At 41.1% G+C, this 23016-nt stretch overlaps 1 protein-coding gene across 2 annotated transcripts in view; it reads left to right on the top strand.

Annotated features, from left to right (window-relative positions):
• dnah5l (dynein, axonemal, heavy chain 5 like) overlaps positions 1 to 23016 on the top strand; it is a 62321-nt gene that overhangs the window by 10336 nt on the left and 28969 nt on the right. For both annotated transcript variants that reach the window (XM_035412861.1, XM_035412862.1), the window contains exons 18-47: positions 166 to 255; positions 947 to 1102; positions 1757 to 1896; positions 3381 to 3532; positions 4151 to 4358; positions 4752 to 4839; positions 4925 to 5048; positions 5152 to 5321; positions 5581 to 5673; positions 5920 to 6123; positions 6980 to 7060; positions 7397 to 7798; positions 8746 to 8864; positions 9460 to 9596; positions 10086 to 10248; positions 10367 to 10478; positions 10909 to 11037; positions 11767 to 11966; positions 12340 to 12493; positions 12913 to 13179; positions 13811 to 13939; positions 14713 to 14928; positions 15200 to 15346; positions 15568 to 15740; positions 17341 to 17519; positions 17741 to 17928; positions 19663 to 19857; positions 21158 to 21292; positions 22253 to 22442; positions 22721 to 22938. In XM_035412861.1, the coding sequence (XP_035268752.1) occupies positions 166 to 255; positions 947 to 1102; positions 1757 to 1896; positions 3381 to 3532; positions 4151 to 4358; positions 4752 to 4839; positions 4925 to 5048; positions 5152 to 5321; positions 5581 to 5673; positions 5920 to 6123; positions 6980 to 7060; positions 7397 to 7798; positions 8746 to 8864; positions 9460 to 9596; positions 10086 to 10248; positions 10367 to 10478; positions 10909 to 11037; positions 11767 to 11966; positions 12340 to 12493; positions 12913 to 13179; positions 13811 to 13939; positions 14713 to 14928; positions 15200 to 15346; positions 15568 to 15740; positions 17341 to 17519; positions 17741 to 17928; positions 19663 to 19857; positions 21158 to 21292; positions 22253 to 22442; positions 22721 to 22938 (4959 nt within the window). The remainder of the gene's footprint in view (positions 1 to 165; positions 256 to 946; positions 1103 to 1756; positions 1897 to 3380; positions 3533 to 4150; positions 4359 to 4751; positions 4840 to 4924; positions 5049 to 5151; positions 5322 to 5580; positions 5674 to 5919; positions 6124 to 6979; positions 7061 to 7396; positions 7799 to 8745; positions 8865 to 9459; positions 9597 to 10085; positions 10249 to 10366; positions 10479 to 10908; positions 11038 to 11766; positions 11967 to 12339; positions 12494 to 12912; positions 13180 to 13810; positions 13940 to 14712; positions 14929 to 15199; positions 15347 to 15567; positions 15741 to 17340; positions 17520 to 17740; positions 17929 to 19662; positions 19858 to 21157; positions 21293 to 22252; positions 22443 to 22720; positions 22939 to 23016) is intronic.

Genomic DNA, 23016 nt, shown 5'->3' with positions numbered 1-23016 from the left:
ATGTCACCAACAAATTTAGTTGTCAATGTTCAAGGAACTATAAAGGAAATTATACCAATACCTCAAAAAGTAGATAACTGAAATGTAAGATTTTGCTTTTTTGGAGATATAAAATCATTCTTATTTTTTTGGCAACAGATATCCTCATGACATGTTTTACCACAGGTTGCCGGGAAGATAATGTGGTCACGTCAACTGTTCAGAAAGATTGAATCACCCATGAAGGTCCTGAAAAATAAAATGGATATACTAAAGGTATTTCTAAACACAGAATTTTTAAGCAGTTGTGGAGGATGATGATCATATGAGTGCTTTGCAGTTAAGGAGGGAAGCTCACTTCAGCCTCCTCCAATGTGTAACACCCACCTGGGTGATGCACGGCAACCATTTTGCACCAGAATACTCGCCACACTAAAAAGTTAATCGTATAGAAATGATAGGGTACCCATTCTGTCTTCATGTCACCAAGCAATACCATCATGCTTGGTGAAAAGTAGAAAATTGGAAATGTATGTAATGTTAGTATTCTATTAATAACACAATTATGACTCACATGCTTTTAATATTATTGCAAAGATCAAATATATCAGTAATATTTTGGTTTAAATTCATTAATAGTTTAGTTTTAAGTTTAAATTTGAGTTTGCTAATAATGTGTTAGTATTTAACCAATAAAATCAATTTTAATAATTCTAACAAAATTCTTTACAATAACAGTAATTCATTTTTTTATATTTCAAAACAATGCAACTTTCAATAATCAGGTGGGGTTTTTTTTTCGTGTAATGTCCCTCTGAAAGCATCCACAGTTGCATGAACACAAATGTAAAAAAAACTGTAAAAGAGTTTATTCCTCACACGCAGTATGAGAAGAGACCTCAAGGCCTCTTCTGTTTTCGTAAAATAAACGTGCGGAGGACTCAAGGCTGCTTTTCTGGCTGGTCAGGTCCCTGAGATTAAGAAAATCATTCGAAGCTATAACAAGATGGCGGCAGTGCTGATGGAGTATGAACTGCTGTATCATCGGGGCTGGTGTCAAGCGGTGGAAATGGGACGGGTTGCTCTGAATGCTTCGCTGCTCGTCAGACACGCTGAAACCAAGGTACAGTGAGAGGAAAACGTGCTGCTGCCAAGGGTACAAGAATGCAACTGCCATAAATAAAACCCCATAATCTACAGAAGAAACAAGATGATGCATTCACGTAACCACACAGACCACCAGTTTTCTAAGGAAAATATTTTGTTGGGTGCAATAAGCTTTGATTAACCATTTGTCTCACATCGTTGCCTCTGTTCTGTTACACAGAGAACTCTGATTTTGGGGATAGAAAAAAATTATTCTCTTAGCAGAATGTGCTTGTGCTATCTTCTGAGGGCGGGATATAATGGTAGTGTAGAATAATGGTTAAGGAAGTGGACTTGCAATGTCAAGGTTGTAGGTTTGATTTCCATGTGGGACACTGTCATTGTGCCCTTGATGTTTAACTTGAATTGCTTCTTTAAATGTTTAGCTGTATAATCTGATTGCATTGAAAGAATATAAGATGGGTAGAGCTAAATGATGTTCCAAAATGCAGTTAACTCACCCATTATCCTGAGGTCATGTGTGCTTGCTGGCTATATCCTATTTTCTGATTTCATCCACTTTCCCAGATAGTGTCCCACGTATGTGCCCTCCATATCTGAGCATCAGTATGAGTTTGTTATTTAGTTAATTAATAACAGATCATTAATCAGTCTGCGTTTCCCTCCTTAGGACCTGTATGTCAATCTGGACCCTCTTGTTCCCGAGTTACTACATGAAGCCAAATACATGCACAAGTTGGGCTTTGAGGTTCCAGAAGTGATCCTCAACATGTGCTCTAATGAAGCTCAGCTGAAGGCCCTGCATGTCAAGTGAGTGGAGAGCTGGGACTGTGGGGACTGTGACTGTGACTGCGATGCATGACATGCGAATGCAGGTTGGACTAAGCATAAAATCCCAGTTTAGAAGTGCTGCTGAAGTACTGGTCTTAAACCAGTGTGGAGTCCAGACCTGGGACAAACACGTATTTGCTTTGGATTCAAATACTTTTCTGCACTTTGCTGATCTTGTCTGGTGTATTGGAACCAATGAAATACTCTCAAAAAGTGCAAACCCCGCCTTCTGGTCATATTGGCAGACTCAGTTACCCCAGGCAAGATCAACAGAGCACAGAAATGTATTTGAATACAAAACAAATATGTATTTGAGCCAGGTCTGATGTTGTATATCATATAAAAATAAACCTAAACATAAACATTTAGAATGTATCTGAGTAAGGGCATTTGCTATTAAAAGGACTACAGAAACCGTGTCAGATATTCCCTGAATTTCTGTGAACTATTTTGAATTCTTCCTGCTATATATTCTCATAGGTTCTATTCTCATCAGCCATAGTACACCTGCCTAACCAGGGTTTTAGCCTGAGATTTTGTTTCACTCAACTATGTGTGGACCTCCTCAATAGATGTATGATTTCAAAAAATGGGTGTCATCGTCCTCTTAATCATTATGGGTGGGGTTAGCTCTTAGGCAGTGGACTGTTGCCAATATGACTAAAGTACAGTACAATGTAATTGCTGTGATAACAACAATTCTTGTTTTTACAGAATGCACATCTGAAAAAATAACAGTTTACATCACTGAATGTACAGCCAAGCATGAGAATTGTTTTACTTTCTCATTCTAGAAATGAGGGCGCTATGTATGAACCATAGGGCAGAGGATTTCAATGAAGGTGAATGGTGGCAGGTGGTAAAACTCATTCTGAATAGCATGAATAGCAGTGGCAGCTGTTGAGATGAAAACAGATGGGATGTAAAACTTCCCTTTAACCTGATCATTGGTCTCAACCTGTTTTCATTCATTTAATTAAGTATGCCGACGATCTAAATCAACTGGCAGGTGAACACACAGCTTATTTCCTCCCATCTGTTACGTCCCAAATCTGCCCACCATAATATAACACAGAGAGCAAGAATTTGGACGCAAAAACGAAGTCCCTTGCACTCAAAACAAAGTTCAAAACGTACTACAAAACAAACACATTTTTTGTCTGGGATTGTATATTCATATTCATCATCATCTTATTCCTCCTGTGCAAGTTAATTTGCTGTAGTGCTTTGTTTTTTTGTAGTTTAAATGGAAGTTTCTGCCCAGCAACCACCACTGGTCAACAGTCCAAGCAAATAGATTTCTTAATAGGCAAGTCAGCAGAGCAGGTCGATGCATATGTCATTAGATATGAAGTAAATTTCCTAAAAGTACAATGAAAAACTGTGAAATCTAGAGCGTTCTAGAAAGACAAAAAAAAACTAATTCTTTTGCAAATGCATACAGAAGACATGTTCTTTCTCAGATTGCAGGAGATGTTGCGAGATTTTCAGGAGGTCCACAACAAGGTCCCTGCCCTCCTCCAGCCTCTTATGCAGCCCTTCGTCAGCCACATCGAGGATGCCCTCTCTCCTGGACTGACCGTGCTCTCCTGGACCTCTCTCAACACAGAAAGATGTGAGACCATTTCATATTACATATACATGGACAGGGCGGCACAGTGGTGTACTGTCGCCTCACGGCAAGAAGGTCGTGGGTTCGAATCTCGGCTTGGGGCCTTTCTGTGTGGAGTTTGCATGTTCTCCCCATGTCCGCATGGGTTTCCTCCGGGTACTCCGGTTTCCTCCCACAGTCCAAAGACATGCAGGTAGGCTAATTGGAGACTCTAAATTGTCCATAGGTATGAGTGTGTGAGTGAATGGCGTGTGTGCCCTGCGATAGATTGGCGGCCTGTCCAGGGTGTATTCGTGCCTCTCACCCAATGCACGCCAGGATTAGGCTCCAGCACCCCCCGCGACCCTGCTCAGGATAAGCGGAATCATTACTTGTCCCAAGTGGCTCCACTAACTCTGTGCTGTAAATTCTGGCATTTCCTAGCACCAGATCCAGAATAGATTTCCCTCTATTGTAATTATATTGTTTTCATACCTATCCAAAAAGGTCCTGTTGATATGACATTAACAACTACTGGCTACTCACAAGTTATGTTCAGATCAGCCAGTTTTGCTAATAGCCAGGCCTAATAACCTAATCTGCAGCAATGAATCCTCTCTTTTTTTCCTTTTTTTGTGATAGTCATAGAGAATGTTTACAGCGCACTACAGGAGCTGGAGCAGGTAGGAAAGGTGGCGAGGGACACTCTGGAGTGCCGCATTGAGAGGACCCTGCAGGCGATGTCCTCCACACCCCTGCTGGTGTTGCCTGAGGAAGAGCCCATCCAGGTCCATGACTTCCAGAGCCAGGCTGAGGTCACAGTGAGGAGCGCCGGGGAGACACTCAGCATGTAAGCCTCACTTCTAAGAATGCACTCTTCTAGAATGTTGGAGAAATTTTTTTTTTTAAACGGACGGATCCTCACGACTCACCTGCTGTTTCAGATATTGAAATCTTATAGCAGGGCTGTGTTTGAGATCATTTGAGAGCTTGTTACGGAACACGAGATTGTCCGAACTCCCGACATACTGTGTGAATTGTTTCCTAATTTTACAGATGTGGACGGCGAAAATACCATTTTGCCAGGGCAACGGCTTGTAGCACGCCATGCGCCAGCTGGGAAATAGAGACCCATATGTCATATTCTATATGTTTATCGGTCCTCGTGTACAAGGCCTCATTATTCACTTTTTTTGTACGATGTACTGTATTACATTTGTTGCTTGTGCGGTTTTTACCAAAGTCAAAGCAAGCAGGTGGAGAGATCCGTGTACGAGATGATCGAAGACCTCAAGAGGAAGATGAAACCAGCGGAAACTGTAAACTTGGAGGTCGGTCAACGTTGCTTCTTTGAGGGTAGGCATATCAACCAATAAACCAATTGGTTTTGGAACAGCCCTGTTTTCTGTTGTCTAGGGCTCTTTCCAGTGCCTGCACCCTGATGCCAAGCAGAAGACGCGATGCCAGGCCTGCCTTCCCTGCAGATTCTACACGATGATGGGGCAGCTATGCCAAAGAAATACAGATGCCCTGGTCAAAGGTGAGGAAAGACAGGATGACTCTGGAGCATTCCCCAGAACAGTTCTGCAAAGCTAGTGTAGGACATTCTCCCCAGTAGATCATCGGTGTCCTAATTTTCCCAGCTACAAAGTTGTCACTGGACTCCCTAAGGCGACGCCTCCATAATGCCAGCTCTAAGTATAAGGCATCCTCCCAGCTAACCAGGCCAACCATCCAGCCACCCCTCTTCAGGGCTACTATCCAGCTGGCCATCCCCAACATTGTCATGAGACCCAGCCTGGAGGACATTCAGGTACTGTAGCTCTGTCGATCCATATCATTTTCCTTAGAAAAATAAGTTTATAAAAGTATGCCTCATATACACTTTTTCTGAACTAAATCCCAGTTAGTGTACTAAATGTGCATTTTCAATTCACTTTCCAGTAAACCTGGATCATGGGTTATATTTTTTTTAGAATTGAATCTGAGATAATATACTTTTTTTTCTATATTCCTCCATAGTTTTTTATGTGATTAAATATGAGTCATCTTGCTTGCTATTTGCTTTCTAGAGTATTCTCAACAGAGTTGTGAACACAACACTATCCATGGCAAAGGACATTCCATTGTGGACATTTTCCCATCTTCATCACAAACAGCTGCAGGTATACGCACGTTCCTGTCAAGGTGCACAATGTCACATCGTGTAACGTCTGATGACAGTTATATTCGGGATTGAGTTCAAGTGAACTCATTGCTAATTTGCAGGTCTGGATTAGATATCATTGGGAAGTAACGGTTGAGACCTGATAATAAAATGAGACAATCTTATGGAAATGTCCTACATTTATCTCTAAAAGAAACAGCAATCTGGCCCTCACTCTGCTGAGCCTTTACCTCCATTGTCCCAGGCAGAACAGCTGGCCGTGAGGGACGCTGGGGACGACAGCCTGCCTACCAAGCAGATTGTGCTGAAGCCGCTGGACAGGCAGCTGAGCGAGCACAAGGATGTCACCAAAGCCGTCGTCCAGCTGGGCTCCATTGTGTCCTCACTTAAGGCCGATGCCGGAGACGTACTGGAGGAATTTTCCCATTTCTCCACGCTCTGGCACCAGGTGAGTGCCTGGATGTGATGTATGATAGCTGCTAATCTGCTCTAAAAATGTCTTTTGAGCAAAAGATAATAGATAGAACTTTTCTTTAGATGGATGAAGATTGGATGAAAAATGGATGTCTTGACCCTGTCTCTTTTGTTTTTGCTGATTTTTGGCTAGACCGCAACAGCGGGGCCAGCCCTACAAACGCGAATGTCTGTGACTGAGTGACTGAGTGATGAAGTTACACCATTGGTTGGCCGAGTTATGAAGTTACACCATTGGTCGGCCGGATGAAGTGTGTTAGGTCCAGCCATATACTAGGTTTTGACCTGAGGTTGTTTTAATTTCAGTTGATTCTGAGTTGTACAGTTTACAGTGCAATTTTTGAATTCTTGACTCATAACCCTGGTCTAATGTAATATGTTTCATATGATTATGGCACCACACTCTGGTGCATAAATGAACTCCACAAGTTCAAATTCAGAGCTGTGATGGCTGCGGTTGGTAGTTCCACAGGCATGCGCATTTCAAATACTGCAGTTAAAATGCACTCACACATGGTATCATACAAACTATTTTGTCTATGCAACAAGACCATTATGTGTAAGTGGGTGTGTATTCAAGTTTGTAATAAATGCTGCAGCTCAAATGTTCTGTCACGGATATACAGAAATACATGTAAACAAGGAATGTAATATGGTCAGTATCAACAATCCCCCAACCTTTTATTTTTTATTTATGCTTGGTAGATGGACTGTGGTCTCTGGGGGCTCCATCTCTGCCTGGCCCCTCCCAATTATTAAAGCCATGTTATGAATTTAAGAAGTTTTAAGTGACCTTCTCAGTGACCAGTATTGTTTTTTTTTCTTCTTAGGATCCTGAGGAGCAGGTGAAAGAATTCCTGGAGACCAATCCATCACTTCCAGAGTTTAGTTCTCAGATCAGCTCTTACTCTGTGAGCATATCCTGTCTGTCATAAATTGCTGCAATCCCTTGAAATGATCCTCATTGTGCAACCTGCTGTACCTAGAAAATTAAGTTATCGATATGCATGGATTTTCCTCATTTTAAGTAGATATACAGTTAAATGCAAAAAAAACAATTTTAGTTTTTTGGCTCTTTACACCACATTGGACATGAAGTAAAACCTTAATATTAGGTTAAAGTTCAGGGAGAATACTGTATTCAGGTTAGGCCTCAGTTCAGCCTTTGCCACAACAGTCTCTTTTATGATACATCACTTCAATTGATAAATGGACTTCTAACCTCCTACTGTTGTCTTCCTTTGAAGAAACTGGAGGCCCAGATTGAGGAACTGCCAGCTTGGTGCACTGTGGGCTCGGTTCGATTCGACACCGAACTCCTCAAGATCTCCCTGATCCAGGAGTGCCGTGCCTGGAAGCGTGCGTTCGGGGCAGCACTGAACCGGCAGGCCTTGGCTGACATGGCCGTGATCTACTCGTTCGTGGACGGCGTCAGCAAGCGACTCCAGCGGCCCATTAAAGACCTAGAGGACGTGAGGGAGGCCATGGCGGCTCTTCGGGAGGTGCGGGAGGAGGAGATCAGGATCGACAGGACCATTGGCCCCGTGGAGGAGTCCTTTGCCCTGCTCAACCGGCACGAGCTGTCCTTCAGTGACGGGAATGAGAGGGTGGACGGTCTGGCCTATGCCTGGAAGAACCTGAACACACTGGTGAGGGGAATGAGCTCCAGTTCAATCATGTAGGCTAAATTTGCATGCCCCCTCATGTGAGGCACCACTTCATATGAACCACTACCAAGAAAGAGCAGGACAATATTGTTGTGTATAGTTTAATGGTCACAAACGACTTCCTTGTGTTGATGTAACTAGTCCAGAGAAATACTAGACAGAGAAATAGCCAGTTAGATTCTGTGCTTTGTTGTGTATCAGATTTGCATTATAGGCTGCAAGTTGGGTATTAATGTGCTAACAGTCAGTTCTACTCTTGCAGTGCTTGTCTAAAGACGCATTTTTGGGGGGGGTTAGTAAATGAGTGCAACGGCTCAAAAGCTGTCTCTTGCTGAAAACGTCACAATATGTTCGTGTTAGAAAATCAGTGGTTTGGTGCAGCACAACAGCTGCGATGGCATTCGTCATTAGGTTAGAAAACTGCCATTTTCTTTCGTTCATACAACTTCCGGTTTAAGCTGTGAGAATAAAAATGAAAACCTATGTTCATTTTTCCTCTCCTAATACAGGTACAGTACAGGTCATTTTTAGGTTGAACAAACAGAGACGGATAGACATAGATAGACATGTATAGACAGGATCATTTTTCACATCCCAAGTACAGACCTATCAAAATGAATTAATAACTTAATCTTAAGATATATTAAATCTTGAATTTAGGAGTTAGAATCAAGTCTACATCTGGCCTCTCCAATTCTGGTAAATATTAGAATGGATTTTGGGAATTGGCAGAATGGAATCGAGAATCAAATCTTTTGGGATTGGCTTTCCATCCCCCATTTATTTAAGGGAAAAAATTTTATGGTGAGTAGCAAGTAGGTGAGTCATTTTCATGAATCCATAAGCTACACAAACCTCTAAGCACATACATATGAAGTGAAATACAAACAACTTCTTTTTTTTCTATTTTTTTTTTTTTTTTTTTACAGGTAATGCAAACTCAGAATACCCTGGTAAGCATTCAGCCCAAGATGAAGGCAGACTTGCTGGCTGGTGTGGAGACTTTTCAAACATCTGTGCAGACCTTTTATTCTGATTATGATGAACGGTAAGCCCATTAGAATATCAGGTGAATAGTGTATAAAAATGTAGCATGTATAGTTCTCATTTGGGATGTGTGCTCATTTAACCTCTTATGTAAGAAAAGGCTTGTGACACCAATGATGTTAGACCTGTAAATGACTAATGAGCAAAGTTGATTCATATTGGTGGTTGATATTTGAGAAAATGAATATAATTCTGGCACATTCGACACTGAAATGTGTGCATTTGTGATCCTGGCTGTCATTAATCCTGTGATAATGAAGCTACAGAGCAATCACTACAGAGCAGTGATTCAAATGGCAGTGCACCCACTGTTTGTTGCAGGGATTTGCTGCCACCTTTGGTTATCGGAAATAATGTAGCGAGATACGAACAATGTTGTTTTGTTGTATCTATTACACATGCAACAAGACCAGGTCAAAACCTAGTATATGGCTGGATCGGCCGACCAATGGTGTGACTTCATAATTCAGCCGACCAATGGTGTAACTTCATCACTCACTCACTCACTCAGTCACAGACATTTGCATTTGTCGGGCTGGCCCCGCTGTTGCGGTTCAGTTATTTCTTCAGTGTGGAATGAAAAATATTATTTTCAGTGGCCCTGGGGTGGAGGGCATGGCTCCAAGTGAAGCCAGTGATCGGCTGCAGGCCTTCCAGGCCAAATTCGATGAACTGTGGAGGAAGTACGTCACCTATTCCGGGGGGGAGGAGCTCTTTGGACTCACTGTGAAAGGTACATGTCCTGTAGAGCAGTGAGTGCAGCTCCCATCCTAAAACAAGTTTTAGGTGTTGCGTGAATTCAGACCAATCAAAGATACTGTGCATTGCAAGGGCCTAAAGGACACCTGGGTAGGCTTACCTTGAAATTTATCAAATGGCACTTTACCTTACAGATATGAGCAATGAACATATTAGTTGTGTTGGATATGCAGCACTAATAACACACCAAACTGAAGGTAAAGGTATAAATAGTGGTATTGAACAAAACATGATGGCAAAGAAACAAAAAAGTTATAGTAAATTCAAACTAAATGCACCTGTGGTTCGCAAGTTTGCGGAGCCTGTGCTCTGTATATACATATATATATATGTATATATATATATATATATATATATATATATATATATATATATATATATATATATATTCAACCAGTATGCAGTTATAAATGGGACAATTGGTGAGTCCTTGATGGGTGCGCTTTTCCTCTGTCTTCTGCAGAGTATCCTGACCTTCAGAGAATCAAGCGTGAGCTCTCTCTTCTGTCGAAGCTTTACAGCCTCTACAACTCTGTCATCGAAAGTGTCAGTGGCTACTACGACATACAGTGGAGCGATCTTGACATAGAGAAGGTCAACAATGAACTCCAGGATTTCCAGAATCGGTATATTTTTTAAGATATTCTCCTGTTCGATGCTCTGCTCTTGCATTCCAAATAATCTCAGCTATTTTTATCAGGGAATTTGGGAATAGTTTAGTAATGATTTTCATTTTTTTTGAAGAATCCGGAAGCTTCCCAAAGCCCTAAAGGAGTGGCAGGCATTTAACGATTTGAAGAAGAAGATTGATGACTTCAGTGAGACCTGTCCTCTATTGGACATGATGGCCAACAAGGTGAGTGCAGCTTGAGGGGTCTGTTTCTTTTCAGAACTGAGTACATCTGGCCTCTTGGGTAAAAGTTCAACCAAAGCGCTGGTATTGATATACTCCATAGTCTGCAAATTCAGTCCTCTCTGCACTGGTGGAGAGTGCAGCTGGGAGAATTGCACCATGCAACTGGCTATTGTGACATCAAGGAAAGGAGAGTTTCAGTCAACAGGATAGTCCTTGCATTTTCTTGGGTGAAAGCTTTAATTTTATTGTGGTATTATTTATTGTTTAATTAGTGCATTAATATGTCTACTTTGTATTTCTGCATATTTTTTATGATGAACTACTGTGGCAGCACATCAAAAATCTTCATGTCTTGAACCTGAAAGCTAATTACCTGTAAATCATGTACGGTATATCGACTGTGTACCCCAAAAACGTGTCGTCCTCTCAGGCGATGATGCCCAGACATTGGCAGCGGCTCTCGGAGCTCACGGGACACAGCTTCGACGTGGACTCAGAGAACTTCGCTCTCAGGAACATCATGGAGGCTCCGCTGCTCAAGAGCAAAGAGGACATCGAGGTGTGACATCATCCTGTCACTCACGTTTCTAGCTTGCGTGGAAATTGTGTAACACACATATAAAATTTTAATAGAAATTTTAGGGAAATGTGTAGACGCCTTCTGAAAGGAGTTCAATTAAACTGCCAAGCACTGCTTTTACATAGTTATTAAGGGAAAATGATTAAATTATGGCGAAATAAGATTCATTTTAATAACCTGCCTGATATTAAATGGGCTAAAAGTGATGGTACAGCACAATTTACCTCTGTACGTATTATTATTATTATTTTTTTTTTTTTTTTTGGAACATAAAACTAATTTTCAAATTTCACCCATCATTTAAATTCAAGGTAATATTATTTTTACATTTTTGTTATTTATTTATTTGCATGTTTTCATTGTAGGTAAATTATAACAAGCTCTGTAGGTTCCACCTAGTGTCACTCGGCCCCAAATTTAAATCTTTTAAAAACAAGGCTTGGGTGTAGCCCCGCACAAGAAATATACCAGTAAATGTTTCAGGTTAAAGGTGCTACAGGCTATTTTCACATCATTTTCAAAGTTTTCAGAGAATATTCTTGAGATACGATTGTCCCCAAAATATTATTACCTTTAACCCTTGGTTTTTAACTGGTGGCATAACACAGGACAACTGTAACATACATTTTTAACACCAGTTCAATTATTTTCGTGAAGTGTGGTATACGGTACGCTGTAAGTTTGAATTGAGACGTTTCTCCTGGGCAGGACATCTGCATCAGTGCAGTGAAGGAGAAGGACATCGAGGCCAAGCTGAAGGCCGTGGTCGGAGAGTGGAGTGGCCACATGTTCACCTTCGCGTCGTTCAAGAGTCGTGGAGACCTACTGCTGAAGGGCTCTGACATGGCCGAGAAGGTGTCCCTCATGGAGGACAGCTTGATGGTACTGGCCTCACTCATGAGCAACAGGTGAACAAAGATTTCTTTCTCTCCACTTCACTTTTAATAATGTAAAACGTACAGTGAATAATGTAATGGTATATATATAATGTAAATATGTAAATATATGTAATATGTAATGTGGCGAGTATCAAATTCCCCTCAGATGGGCTTAAGGAAACAGTTGAAAATAAGGAATAAAGCTTATCCTATCCTTGCAATCCAATATAATGCATGAATAAAGTGAGAAGAGCACTTTCTGAATTTCAACACAGAGGACATTTTATATCAGGCTGCGCCTCCCCCAATTTTCGAAAAATCACTTCCTGCTGTGAGCTGTTCTAATAGGCATTGTGAAAACTAAACGTCCTGTTAGCTAATGTTGTTTTTTCTGCTGTTCCAGGTATAATGCACCCTTCAAGCCGTCAATTCAGCAATGGGTTCAGAAGCTGTCCAACACTACAGAGATCATCGAGAAATGGCTGACCGTACAGAACCTGTGGATCTACCTTGAGGCTGTGTTTGTGGGAGGGGACATCGCCAAGCAGCTACCCCAGGTCTGCTGCATTATGGGACCTGGGTGGAGCCCAATAAAAATCATTTGTCAATCTGCCAGTCACTAATTAAAACATGGCATCCACAATTTATACCAAAACATAACATAATGACATACCGTGCTTATATGGCAGACAATAACAAGTCATGGTTGATTTTCTCCTCCTGTGGATAGAGTGAACATTTATTTGAATGTTTTTGGGGAAGTCGTTTTTGCAAAAACTGATGTAAGGCTGCAGGCTGGCTCTGTAAGAGGGCGGCAAGAGGTGTCAGCCAAACAAACAATAATAATTACAGATGTAGGTATAGTTTTGAAGTCAATAGTTAACATTTTTCACATGACATCAAGTCGGCAATGTGCTTAATTCCACAAAATAAAAAGGAAAAAAATTAAATTTTCCATCCAACTTCCATCATGTAGGAAGCCAAAAGGTTCCAGAACATTGACAAGTCATGGCAGAAGATCATGCAGCGGGCCCACGAGATTCCCAACATGGTCCAGTGCTGCGTGGGGGACGAAACCCTGGCGCAGCTTTTGCCTCATCTGCTGGAGCAGCTGGAGGTCTGCCAGAAGTCTCTGACTGGGTACCTGGAGAAAAAGAGGCTGGTCTTCCCTCGCTTTTTCTTTGTCTCTGATCCTGCCCTGCTTGAGATCCTGGGCCAGGCCTCAGACTCCCACACCATCCAGGTACAGGAACCTGCTAATGACCTTGAGCAAACTTGCTAGAGTTACTATGACTGTATTGTAAACAATCTGAATCCCTTACATGTCTGTTAGGAAAACGTGTATTGGTGTAATCCATGGCTAAGTCTTGTGTTGTTCCTTATGACTAGATTATTCGTCTATAACTGTATCATTGTAAAATGCAGTATAACATGGACAGACATGTATGTTAAGGTATTATGTGTAATTCTGTTAGGTTGCACTTAATTTGTAATAATTGTATCTGGAATTTTGAATGAAGAAACTGATAAATGAGGCGGGCCTGATTTATAATAATTTCCTTAGAATAGCTGAAATAGTTTATCAGTAGGAAGACCGGAATTGTAAAAGAATTGTAAGAATTATTGCAGTTATTTTTTTACTATATAATGGAATACTAAGGCATTTATATTGCGTTAAATAATACAGTCTGGATATTTTCCATTTCAAACAATGTGCAAATGAAATGATATTGTTATAGAGGAGTGTCTCCTAATACATTTCAATGGACATTTTTTATTTTGTATCATTTTCAATGTGGTGTTAAATATAAACAGATTCATAAGAGTACTGCTGTTCATCTAACAGGTGAATGATTTGCCCTTGTTCTGCACAGGCTCACCTGCTGAGTCTCTTTGACAATGTGAACCGGGTTGGTTTTCATGACAAAAACTACGATCAGATCCTAAGCTTCCAGTCCCAGGAAGGGGAGACTGTGGAGCTGACAGAACCAGTTCTAGCACAGGTATACAACGTGAGGCATGGTAAAGCGTTCTGTACACAGTTTGGGTCTTCAGTAGATACGACTCTGCAGCAGAACCAAGCAGAAATGACTTCCAGTAGAAGGGAATACTTCACAGAATGTGTGTATAAATTAGTAAAGTAGTAATAAAAAAAAGCTATATTCTACAGTGATGTGAAAAAGAAAGTCTTTCAGTTCTATGGTTTTACACATTAGGACATTCAATTGGGATGGCAGGTATGCCATCCTGCCAAGTTACCCCTTGGTGGGGCGGCATGTCCCATACCTATACAGCACCACTTTTCAGGGTTTCCTACAGAAATAGCCACAATGGCCACAGACTCTTAGTCCTTAAAAATATTCACTTCTGTACCTTCTGAGTTCTGACCTCATGTAAATAGACAGAATTCACAAAAAACTTCACATGTTGACACAATAAATCCCCATACTTTTTGCATTTTTTCCTTCTTCCTCTTCTTTTACTTCCTGTCGATTACATCATCACAAATGCTCCAGGTCCATTAACAGTACGTTTCCTCATTGGACATTTAGCTTCATTTTATCCTCTACTGACATACAAACACTTTCTAGGTCTGTCATGTCTACAACACCCCATTAAAAACACTCATTTAAAAATATGATGATGAACACTTTCTGTCTGTCCAGAGAGCATTTAACTGAGTCTGGTGACCAACAGTGACTCCTTGGCACCATGATGGGGGACGTTGCTCATCCTCCAGGACAGGATCCAACTGGCTTCTGTCTGTCTGTTACAGGGCAATGTGGAGGCATGGCTCGGACTCTTGCTCGAAGGGGTGAGGAAGACCATCCACAGCATCATTCGCCAGGCGTTCATGGCCATTAGTGACTCGGGGCTCAAGCTGGTCGAGTTTCAGTCCGTCTTCCCAGCCCAGGTTGGCCTGCTAGGCATCCAGATGATCTGGACCAGGGACTCAGAGGAGGCTCTCAGTGTGGCCAAGGTGGACAAAAAGGTGCTGAACTGAACATCTGCTTGCTTAGGTTTACACCAGCCAGGGTTTAGATTCTACTTCAGCAATGCATCTCACAACTAGAGTGCATTTTATAGAGTTAGAATTCAATTTGCACTACAAAAGGAATAATTAAACAGGTACTGTGATTCAATAGTCAATGACTACACCAAAGTGGATAGCCCTTAAAGGACTCATGAGTCTATTATTTTGGGCACTTCTGTTTTTTGTGACAATTAGGTTTTACTGCTATGAATTTACCCTTTCACAACAGGTCATGCACACCACCAATCAGAAGTTCTTAGACATCCTGAATGAACTGATTGATATGACAACTCGGGACTTGAGCAAAATTGAACGGACAAAGTACGAGACCCTGATCACAATCCATGTGCATCAGAAAGACATTTTTGATGACCTGGTGAGTTCCTGCCATACTTTTTTTGTAGAGAACACACAACATAGACTACACACCAAAGTTCTAAACAAACATGACGGGAAACTGTTATGTCTAGTGGCTAAGCAGCAGATAGATACACGGACAGTAGCAGCGACTCAAACACACAGCAGTCAATTAGAATAACGATAACATTTTACCCTTTCCAGTAATGATGATTTGGTGATTCTACACTGTTTACTTAGGTGCGCATGAACATTCGCTCAACGGCCGACTTTGAGTGGCAGAAGCAGTCCCGCTTCTACTTCATCGAAGATGTTGACAGATGTGTCATCCAGATCACAGATGTGGAGTTCAGTTACTGCAATGAGTACCTGGGTTGTACTGACAGATTGGTCATCACACCTTTGACTGACAGGTATGAAAAAGATATTCTTCACCTTCAATCATTGAGAAATACACTGTTTCCGGATACGTCAACACAAAAGTGTTGTTTGTTCTGAAGATTATACAGAAAATTCTCATTAATAAAGTTTGTACTTTTAGATTTGTAAATATTTTCTTCCATGTGTTAAATGGATAGAATTCTGAAGCATAGCACTTGCCAGGTTATTTTAAGGTCATCCAAGCAGCTTTTGATGAAAGGTTTGCCTCTTGTATTTCTCCCCAATGTATCCTGGACGCTGTTACTACCACAACCAAGGGGTCTTTTGATTTCCAAAATCATCCCTGGTTGTTGTGTAATTGTAGTGGAGCAAGTCTGTTGTAATTGCTCTTTGCTGCCTGCCTTAGAAGTTTTTCGAGGATTAAACATGTTGAATCCTGAAAGTTGCATATTGAAAAACCCGCTTTAAACGTATAAAAGACAAAGTCTATAAATCTGAAAACACAAATTCTTAAAAAAAATGTTCATGTACCAAATGATTGATATTTGGAAAGTTTTTAAAATATAAATATATAAATTCAAATATAAATTTTCTGCGCATTGAGTGCCACAAAAATACTGGTCCCTTATGGCCTGTTGTATGTGGGTGGGCTGGGCTGCAGCAGATCTCTAGAAAACCCTACACATTTCTGTGAAACTATCTGGGTGGATTGATAGTACTCCAGATAACATACCTTAATTTCATTTTTGTGTAAACTGCCCCTTTAAGACTGTTTACCACACAGAAATTGTAGGCACTTTGAATGGGCTAAAATTCTGCAAGATTCCATTTGATTTTGTCTTATGAAGTGCATAAATGTTGTAGCACTAAAATAGATGGGTTTAGGTGTTGCTGTGTATGTACTGTGTCATCCACTTTTTGTGATCAACGCAAGCATAACTCCAGAGCACAGGTGCAAACTAGCTTTGCCAAGTCACAAACGCATGAATCAAAGGCAGGCATCTTGAAATTTACCGTAGGTCTTTTCAGGACATTCTGTTCAACTAGCTCCCTGCTATTTCATAAGACAAAACAAGTCGGGGGTACATTTGCAAAATTACTTTTGCAAAGAAAGTTTTGCAAAGAAAGGACTTGTAACAGAATGAAAGTCAGTATACCCATTACACCCTTCTCTTCCCTTACTCTGTCATTTCCCCTTTCTTTGGCTGTAGAGTGGAATTAAACAGGGTATGCTCAGTCATACACCGTAGCCTTCAAATTCTTTCCTTAAATTCCATTGAAAACAGGGTCTAATGAGACTTGGATCTATCAGTCTTCTGACATGCGTATACACTTTTTTTCCTGGTAACAAACAGGCCAGAAGACCTGTTTTGTAGAAATTGAGGCTATTCAACTGTTTAATCCTGCTATTCTTTCAGCTTGTCCTACATTTACCTCCTAAAATTCCCTTTGGTGTGTAAGTCTGTTATGTTACCTGGTGCAGAACAGATATATTTGCTGCCCCTTTCCCAACAACACTTTAAGCCACAAACTTTCTGTTTCACTGTCTTTTTCTGGTAAGTGTCTTTGTGACAGTGTTCCTCACAGTACAAATAAACTTGAATTGAATTGAACTTGAACTGTCTCGCGCAGGTGCTACATCACCCTGTCACAGGCCCTGGGGATGAGCATGGGAGGGGCACCAGCGGGGCCTGCAGGCACTGGCAAGACGGAGACCACAAAGGACATGGGCCGCTGCCTGGGCAAATATGTTGTGGTCTTCAACTGCTCTGACCAGATGGACTACCGAGGCCTGGGACGTATCTATAAAGGTACTATAGTGTTATGCTTCTTTATTTACTTTTGCCATTCCAGGTAAGTCCTCTCATTTATATATATTTATATGTAATTTAAACTCAGTGCCTACAATGGACTCATATAAACAACTTTGTTAATTAGCAAAGAATTCAGTAAGGGTAATGTCAAATGACAAGATTGACCTGTCAGGAAATAAGTGTGAAATCAAACTGAATGTGAACTCTTATGTCTACAGGTTTGGCGCAGGCTGGCGCTTGGGGCTGCTTTGATGAGTTCAATCGAATTGAGCTGCCAGTGCTGTCCGTGGCAGCGCAGCAGATTTATATTGTACTGCAGTGTAAGAAGAACAAGAAGGCCCAGTTTGTGTTCACGGATGGGGATATTGTGGACATGGACCGGGAGTTTGGGATCTTCCTGACCATGGTGAGAACGGACACAATATTGATCAGTCTTAGAGTTGCAATGCTTATGATCAGATCCAGTTTCCATAGGTTATTAAATGTGAGACTTCAATCAGATTTCAGTCCAATGGACAACATGAATGGAGATAAATACATCTGCTGTAAAACATTGTTTTTTAATTATGGTATCTGTTCTTTCATGCTCTTTGGCAATTATTATTCAGTGTCTTGCATCAATGCTCAAAACATGTAGTTATCCATCTTGTAATATGCCCATACCTAATCAAGAAACATGCATGCTTCTCAGTGTATGTGACCACATCCTTGACTGTGTACCCTTGACCTTTACAACTCTTCATTAAAAAATAGGGTTGATTGACACCTCCATCAGTTTTCCAAGACACTGTCCTTATTTTTCCTTTAGCAATTAGCCAGGCAGACATCATTATTCAGAGGGCATTCAGCTTTTCGCACAAATCCCTGTATGTTGTGTTTGCACATTCCCAATGAGTTATATGACAATATGGATCATCCACAGCTGGGGAGGCATAAGTAATGGATCTTCTGTCCTCATCTAAGTCTGTTTTCCTCAGAGACTATCTCAGTCCCTAAGATGGACCACCTCACCTTAATTTGATAGAACATTCACTCCTGTTTATTTTTCTGTGCATTAGTGATTGTCTGTTGTCTCCAATCACGTAACCACCGCACACACTCAAAAGAGTTTACTGGGGTCCAAAGGAAACCTCTCTTTGTTTATTTAATCAAATTCCCCCTCCAGACTATTCATATCTCTGCTTAGGGAAGCAGAAAAGCTATAGTGGGTTTTGGGACTCCTCTTTGGGGGGATTGCATTGGGCATTGCAGTTGTAATTTTTAAATGATTGTTATCCTGCTGCCTAATTTTGGTAATTGATTCCTTTTTCGCATTGAAACCTCATTCTTGTTTTAAAAAACCTTTGGCTTGGCAGGAAAACATTTGACTCTAATCCGGAAAATAAGTAAATGGATTTGAAAATATTATGGATGCTGGTTTTTGACTTTGATGACCCTAAAAGACACTCAAGGAAATTAATGCAAAGGCTTGTGGAATCCTAATAGAATAGAAAAACAGCTTAGGCAGATTATTTGTATATGGTATACTTTGACCGAGCAGTATTACTTACCTGAGACAATCAGTTATCGAGTAAAATTAGTAGGCTACAAATTAACTGTACAACTGTGGTAAAATAAAAAATAAAATATTATTTACACCAAATTCCAGATCAGTGCATTCTTTGCATTCAGATAGCTGCAAACGACCAACAGGAAATTGACATTCACAAGCTGACCCAATCCAAAAAATCTGAAGTCTCTTGTGTTTTGTGGCATACAGAAAGTGAAGTGAGTTTAGAGGGAAACCGTCACCTAGAAATTGCCTTTGCTGACACGCAAAGGGAGATTAAAGCTACTTGCCAAAGGTGGATTGGGGTCATTGTGAACAGTTCAAATTGCATCTTAGTTCAAGTGGAAAGGGTTTTTAAATTGATATGACATTAGGAGCAGTTCTTTTGGCTGACTCTTAAAATTCAAACAGGCTTGAGCAAAGGGAATTTTACTGCTCTGTGTTGTGACAAAAGATAGATATCATCATGTAACTAGTGTCAGTGATGAATATGTAAATGGTAAGGCTTGACTGAGGTAGCCCTGCACAGCCCTGATACTCTCAAAATGGTCAGTTCTGTCCATCTATCAGACTGCTCTTTTCCCCTGACAGAACCCGGGCTACGCGGGTCGTCAGGAGCTGCCAGAGAATCTGAAGATCCAGTTCCGCACGGTGGCCATGATGGTCCCTGATAGGGCCATCATCATGAGGGTGAAGTTGGCCAGTGCTGGCTTCCGTGACAACCAGGTGCTGAGCCGCAAGTTCTACACTCTATACAAGCTGTGTGAGGAGCAGCTGTCTAAGCAGGTATGGTATGTCTAAAAAAAGATTCTGTGTAAATTAATGCACTTATTTACCCGTCTTGTTTTACTTATAAAACAGCATGGGTTGTTCAGTTAAAGAAAAAAATATTAGATTTGTCAAAAAAAAAAAAAACTTAGAGGACGTATTTAGTGTTGAGCCAGATGAATAATGAGCTTTGAAGCACAATGGAGAAACACCAGTGGAGAAATATGCTGTCAGCCAATGGGGATTAAAAAAAAACAGAAATAATTCTCAATATCTCATTGATATAGGGGAGGTATACAAGGCATATCTCATATCCACAGCCCTTTTTGCAACATTCCACAAGAGGATTTCGAATGAACAGGTTGAAAAGTGTCTTTTCCTTCAGAGGTGTATTATTTGTTTTGTTTTCAGTGCTCCTGTGGGAGATTTTTTACAGAAAGCCGTCTAACAAAGCAGATTCATTCCTCTTCGTAGTCAGAGTGACTGATATTTTTGGCATGTATTGAAAAAGATGTGGAGACACTGTTTTAAAAAATGGTTTGCTTTTAGTCTCGAGATTCAGTCAGAAAGTTAAAAATTCTAATCGCGCTGTTGGGAAATATGAGTCATCCTTTGTTATTGCTTGGGAAAAACTTGACGCGATCAAGTGTCACTGCAGTGTTATGTCAATGAACTTGTTCTTCTACAGTTCATTGTTCTATGCTGCTGTCAGTTTCCCTGAACAGTGGGGTCAGTCCCTTTACTGTACTTAACCCTGCTGAGCGAGGTGAAAGTAAGTTTCTGATATTTAATATTTTCTTGTGGACCCGTAATCTCACTGTATGTCTCACACAACCAACATCCTCACATTTTCATCAGAACTGTCAGAAACACAAAGTGGATACAACAAAAAAAACACTTCCTCAGTGCAGGTTACATGCATTGCAGAAAACCTAGCTCATTTAAATGCCTTCAGTGTTTCTAATATTGATTTTTGAATTTGTATCAGAAATGTAGACAATTTAAATGTGAGACATAACACAGCTGCTTATCCATTTTGACCATTTGTCTAACAAAAGGTTGGTGTGCACATATTTATTTTAGCAATAATTACATTACTAATATCAAAATGATCAATTATCTTGTGAAAACTGCATTACGTATCTGATGCTTTTCAACAGAGTAATATAATCAAGGCTGATGTATGACATTTTCCCAAAGACTCCAGATTAATGTTCACATGTGGTAAAATCCACAGTTAAAGATTCCCGAGGATTTGTTCCCACGACTCCCTGGATTTCAAACCCCACATCCTACCCACAGTTCCACTCTTCCCCAGGTCCATTATGACTTTGGCCTGCGGAACATCCTTTCTGTGCTGAGGACATTGGGTGCTGTGAAGAGGTCCAACCCCACGGAGCTGGAGAAGACGGTGGTGATGAGGGTGCTGCGAGACATGAACCTCTCTAAATTGGTACAGTTAAACTGCTACTCAACAGCTTCTGGTGAACCCCACCACACTACCATATTACATTACATTACATTACAGGCATTTAGCAGATGCTCTTATCCAGAGCGACTTACACAATGTTTTTACATAGCATTTACATTGCATTTATTTACATATCCATTTATACAGCTGGATGTATACTGAAGCAATGCAGGTTAAGTACCTTGCTCAAGGTTACAAGACCAACACCTTACCCATTACACTACACTGCTGCCCCATATTGATCTGAGTAGTAAACACCTTTGTTTCTAAATTATGTCACATTAGTATGGTTACAAAAATCTGACATTTTACAGATAATGTTAACCGGTTAATGAAAAAGTAGTTGCAATTAACTTTCCATACCAAAATGGTTCATGGTACCAAAGCAAATCATGAGATTTCAAAACAGACAAGATTATTCATCAAGAAATATAGGAAGTGTGATTATTATGGCTCAAGAAAGAAGCAATTGCACCTTCTCTCTGATTTAGGGTAGACAGTCATTCTTAGGCACTTCTTCACACCTTCTGTGAAGTACAGCTGTGTACTATAGTGAGTGTCAGATTTAGGTCTTGACATGAGTTGACCTTACCATAAGGTTTTATAATTCACTTGCCAATAGATGTATCAGTTTGTACTGACGTATGCATCTACTGGAATAAGTCTGCATGGGTTATCAAGAACATAAATTAGAGCAGCAGTAGCCTTCTCAATGTTCGCAGTGCTGTTAAAACATTTTGAAAAACATAACATTCTTTGGCCCTGCCCTCTGAGAAAGAGACAGACCCCCCCCCCCCCCCACCCAACCTGCTTTTCAACAAATCTCGTTGGAAACGTGCATCAATTATGATTGTGCGCATTTATGCTACATGCTATGGAAGGGCAAAGATAGGTTTCCTCATTAGACCTGATCTCTTAATACCTGTTCCCTCTTCTCTTCAGGTGGATGAGGACGAGCCGCTTTTTATGAGCTTGATCAACGACCTGTTTCCCGGCATCGTCCTGGACAAGGCTGGCTACCCTGACCTGGAGGCTGCCATACAGAAGCAGACGGAGGACGCCGGGCTCATTGCCCACCAGCCCTGGGTGCTGAAGCTGGTGCAGCTCTATGAGACCCAGCGCGTCCGGCACGGTCAGTAACCACGGACACCACCGCCTTGTGCCAGAAATTGATGCAAAAGAAAAGAATGGTGACGTGGTAGATTGACCATCATTGGTGACTGTTTCCTGGCGATGGTGGGTGGGGGTTAAGGAATGGATGAAGGAATTGCAATGTGAGTTGAACTATAAAGACTGAAGGCTTACTGCCACCCTGTTCCAGCAAGGGGAAGCACAGTTTACCAAATCTTTTGAAGGTGGCAGATTGATGCCTCAGAACGTGAAAAGGGTTCTTGTTCCCTCCGTGTCCAGGCATGATGACGCTGGGCCCCAGTGGAGCTGGGAAAACCACCTGCATCCACACACTGATGAAAGCCATGTCTGACTGCGGCGTCCCACACAAGGAGATGAGGATGAACCCCAAGGCCATCACTGCCTCCCAAATGTTCGGCACGCTGGATGTGGCCACCAATGATTGGACGGACGGGGTGTTCTCCACTCTGTGGAGGAAGACTCTGAAGGCTAAGAAGGTAGCTGCAATCAAAAGCCTACTTCCTGCTGTAGTTATATGCAAAAGTATTGTGACAGTGAAACATTTTGTTGTTGTT

The sequence above is a fragment of the Anguilla anguilla genome, chromosome 4 (assembly GCF_013347855.1).
Source record: "Anguilla anguilla isolate fAngAng1 chromosome 4, fAngAng1.pri, whole genome shotgun sequence".
In the NCBI taxonomy this organism is placed as follows: Eukaryota; Metazoa; Chordata; class Actinopteri; order Anguilliformes; family Anguillidae; genus Anguilla; species Anguilla anguilla.
Note: the sequence above shows the minus strand (reverse complement) of the source record. Positions and strands in the feature narration are given on the sequence as shown.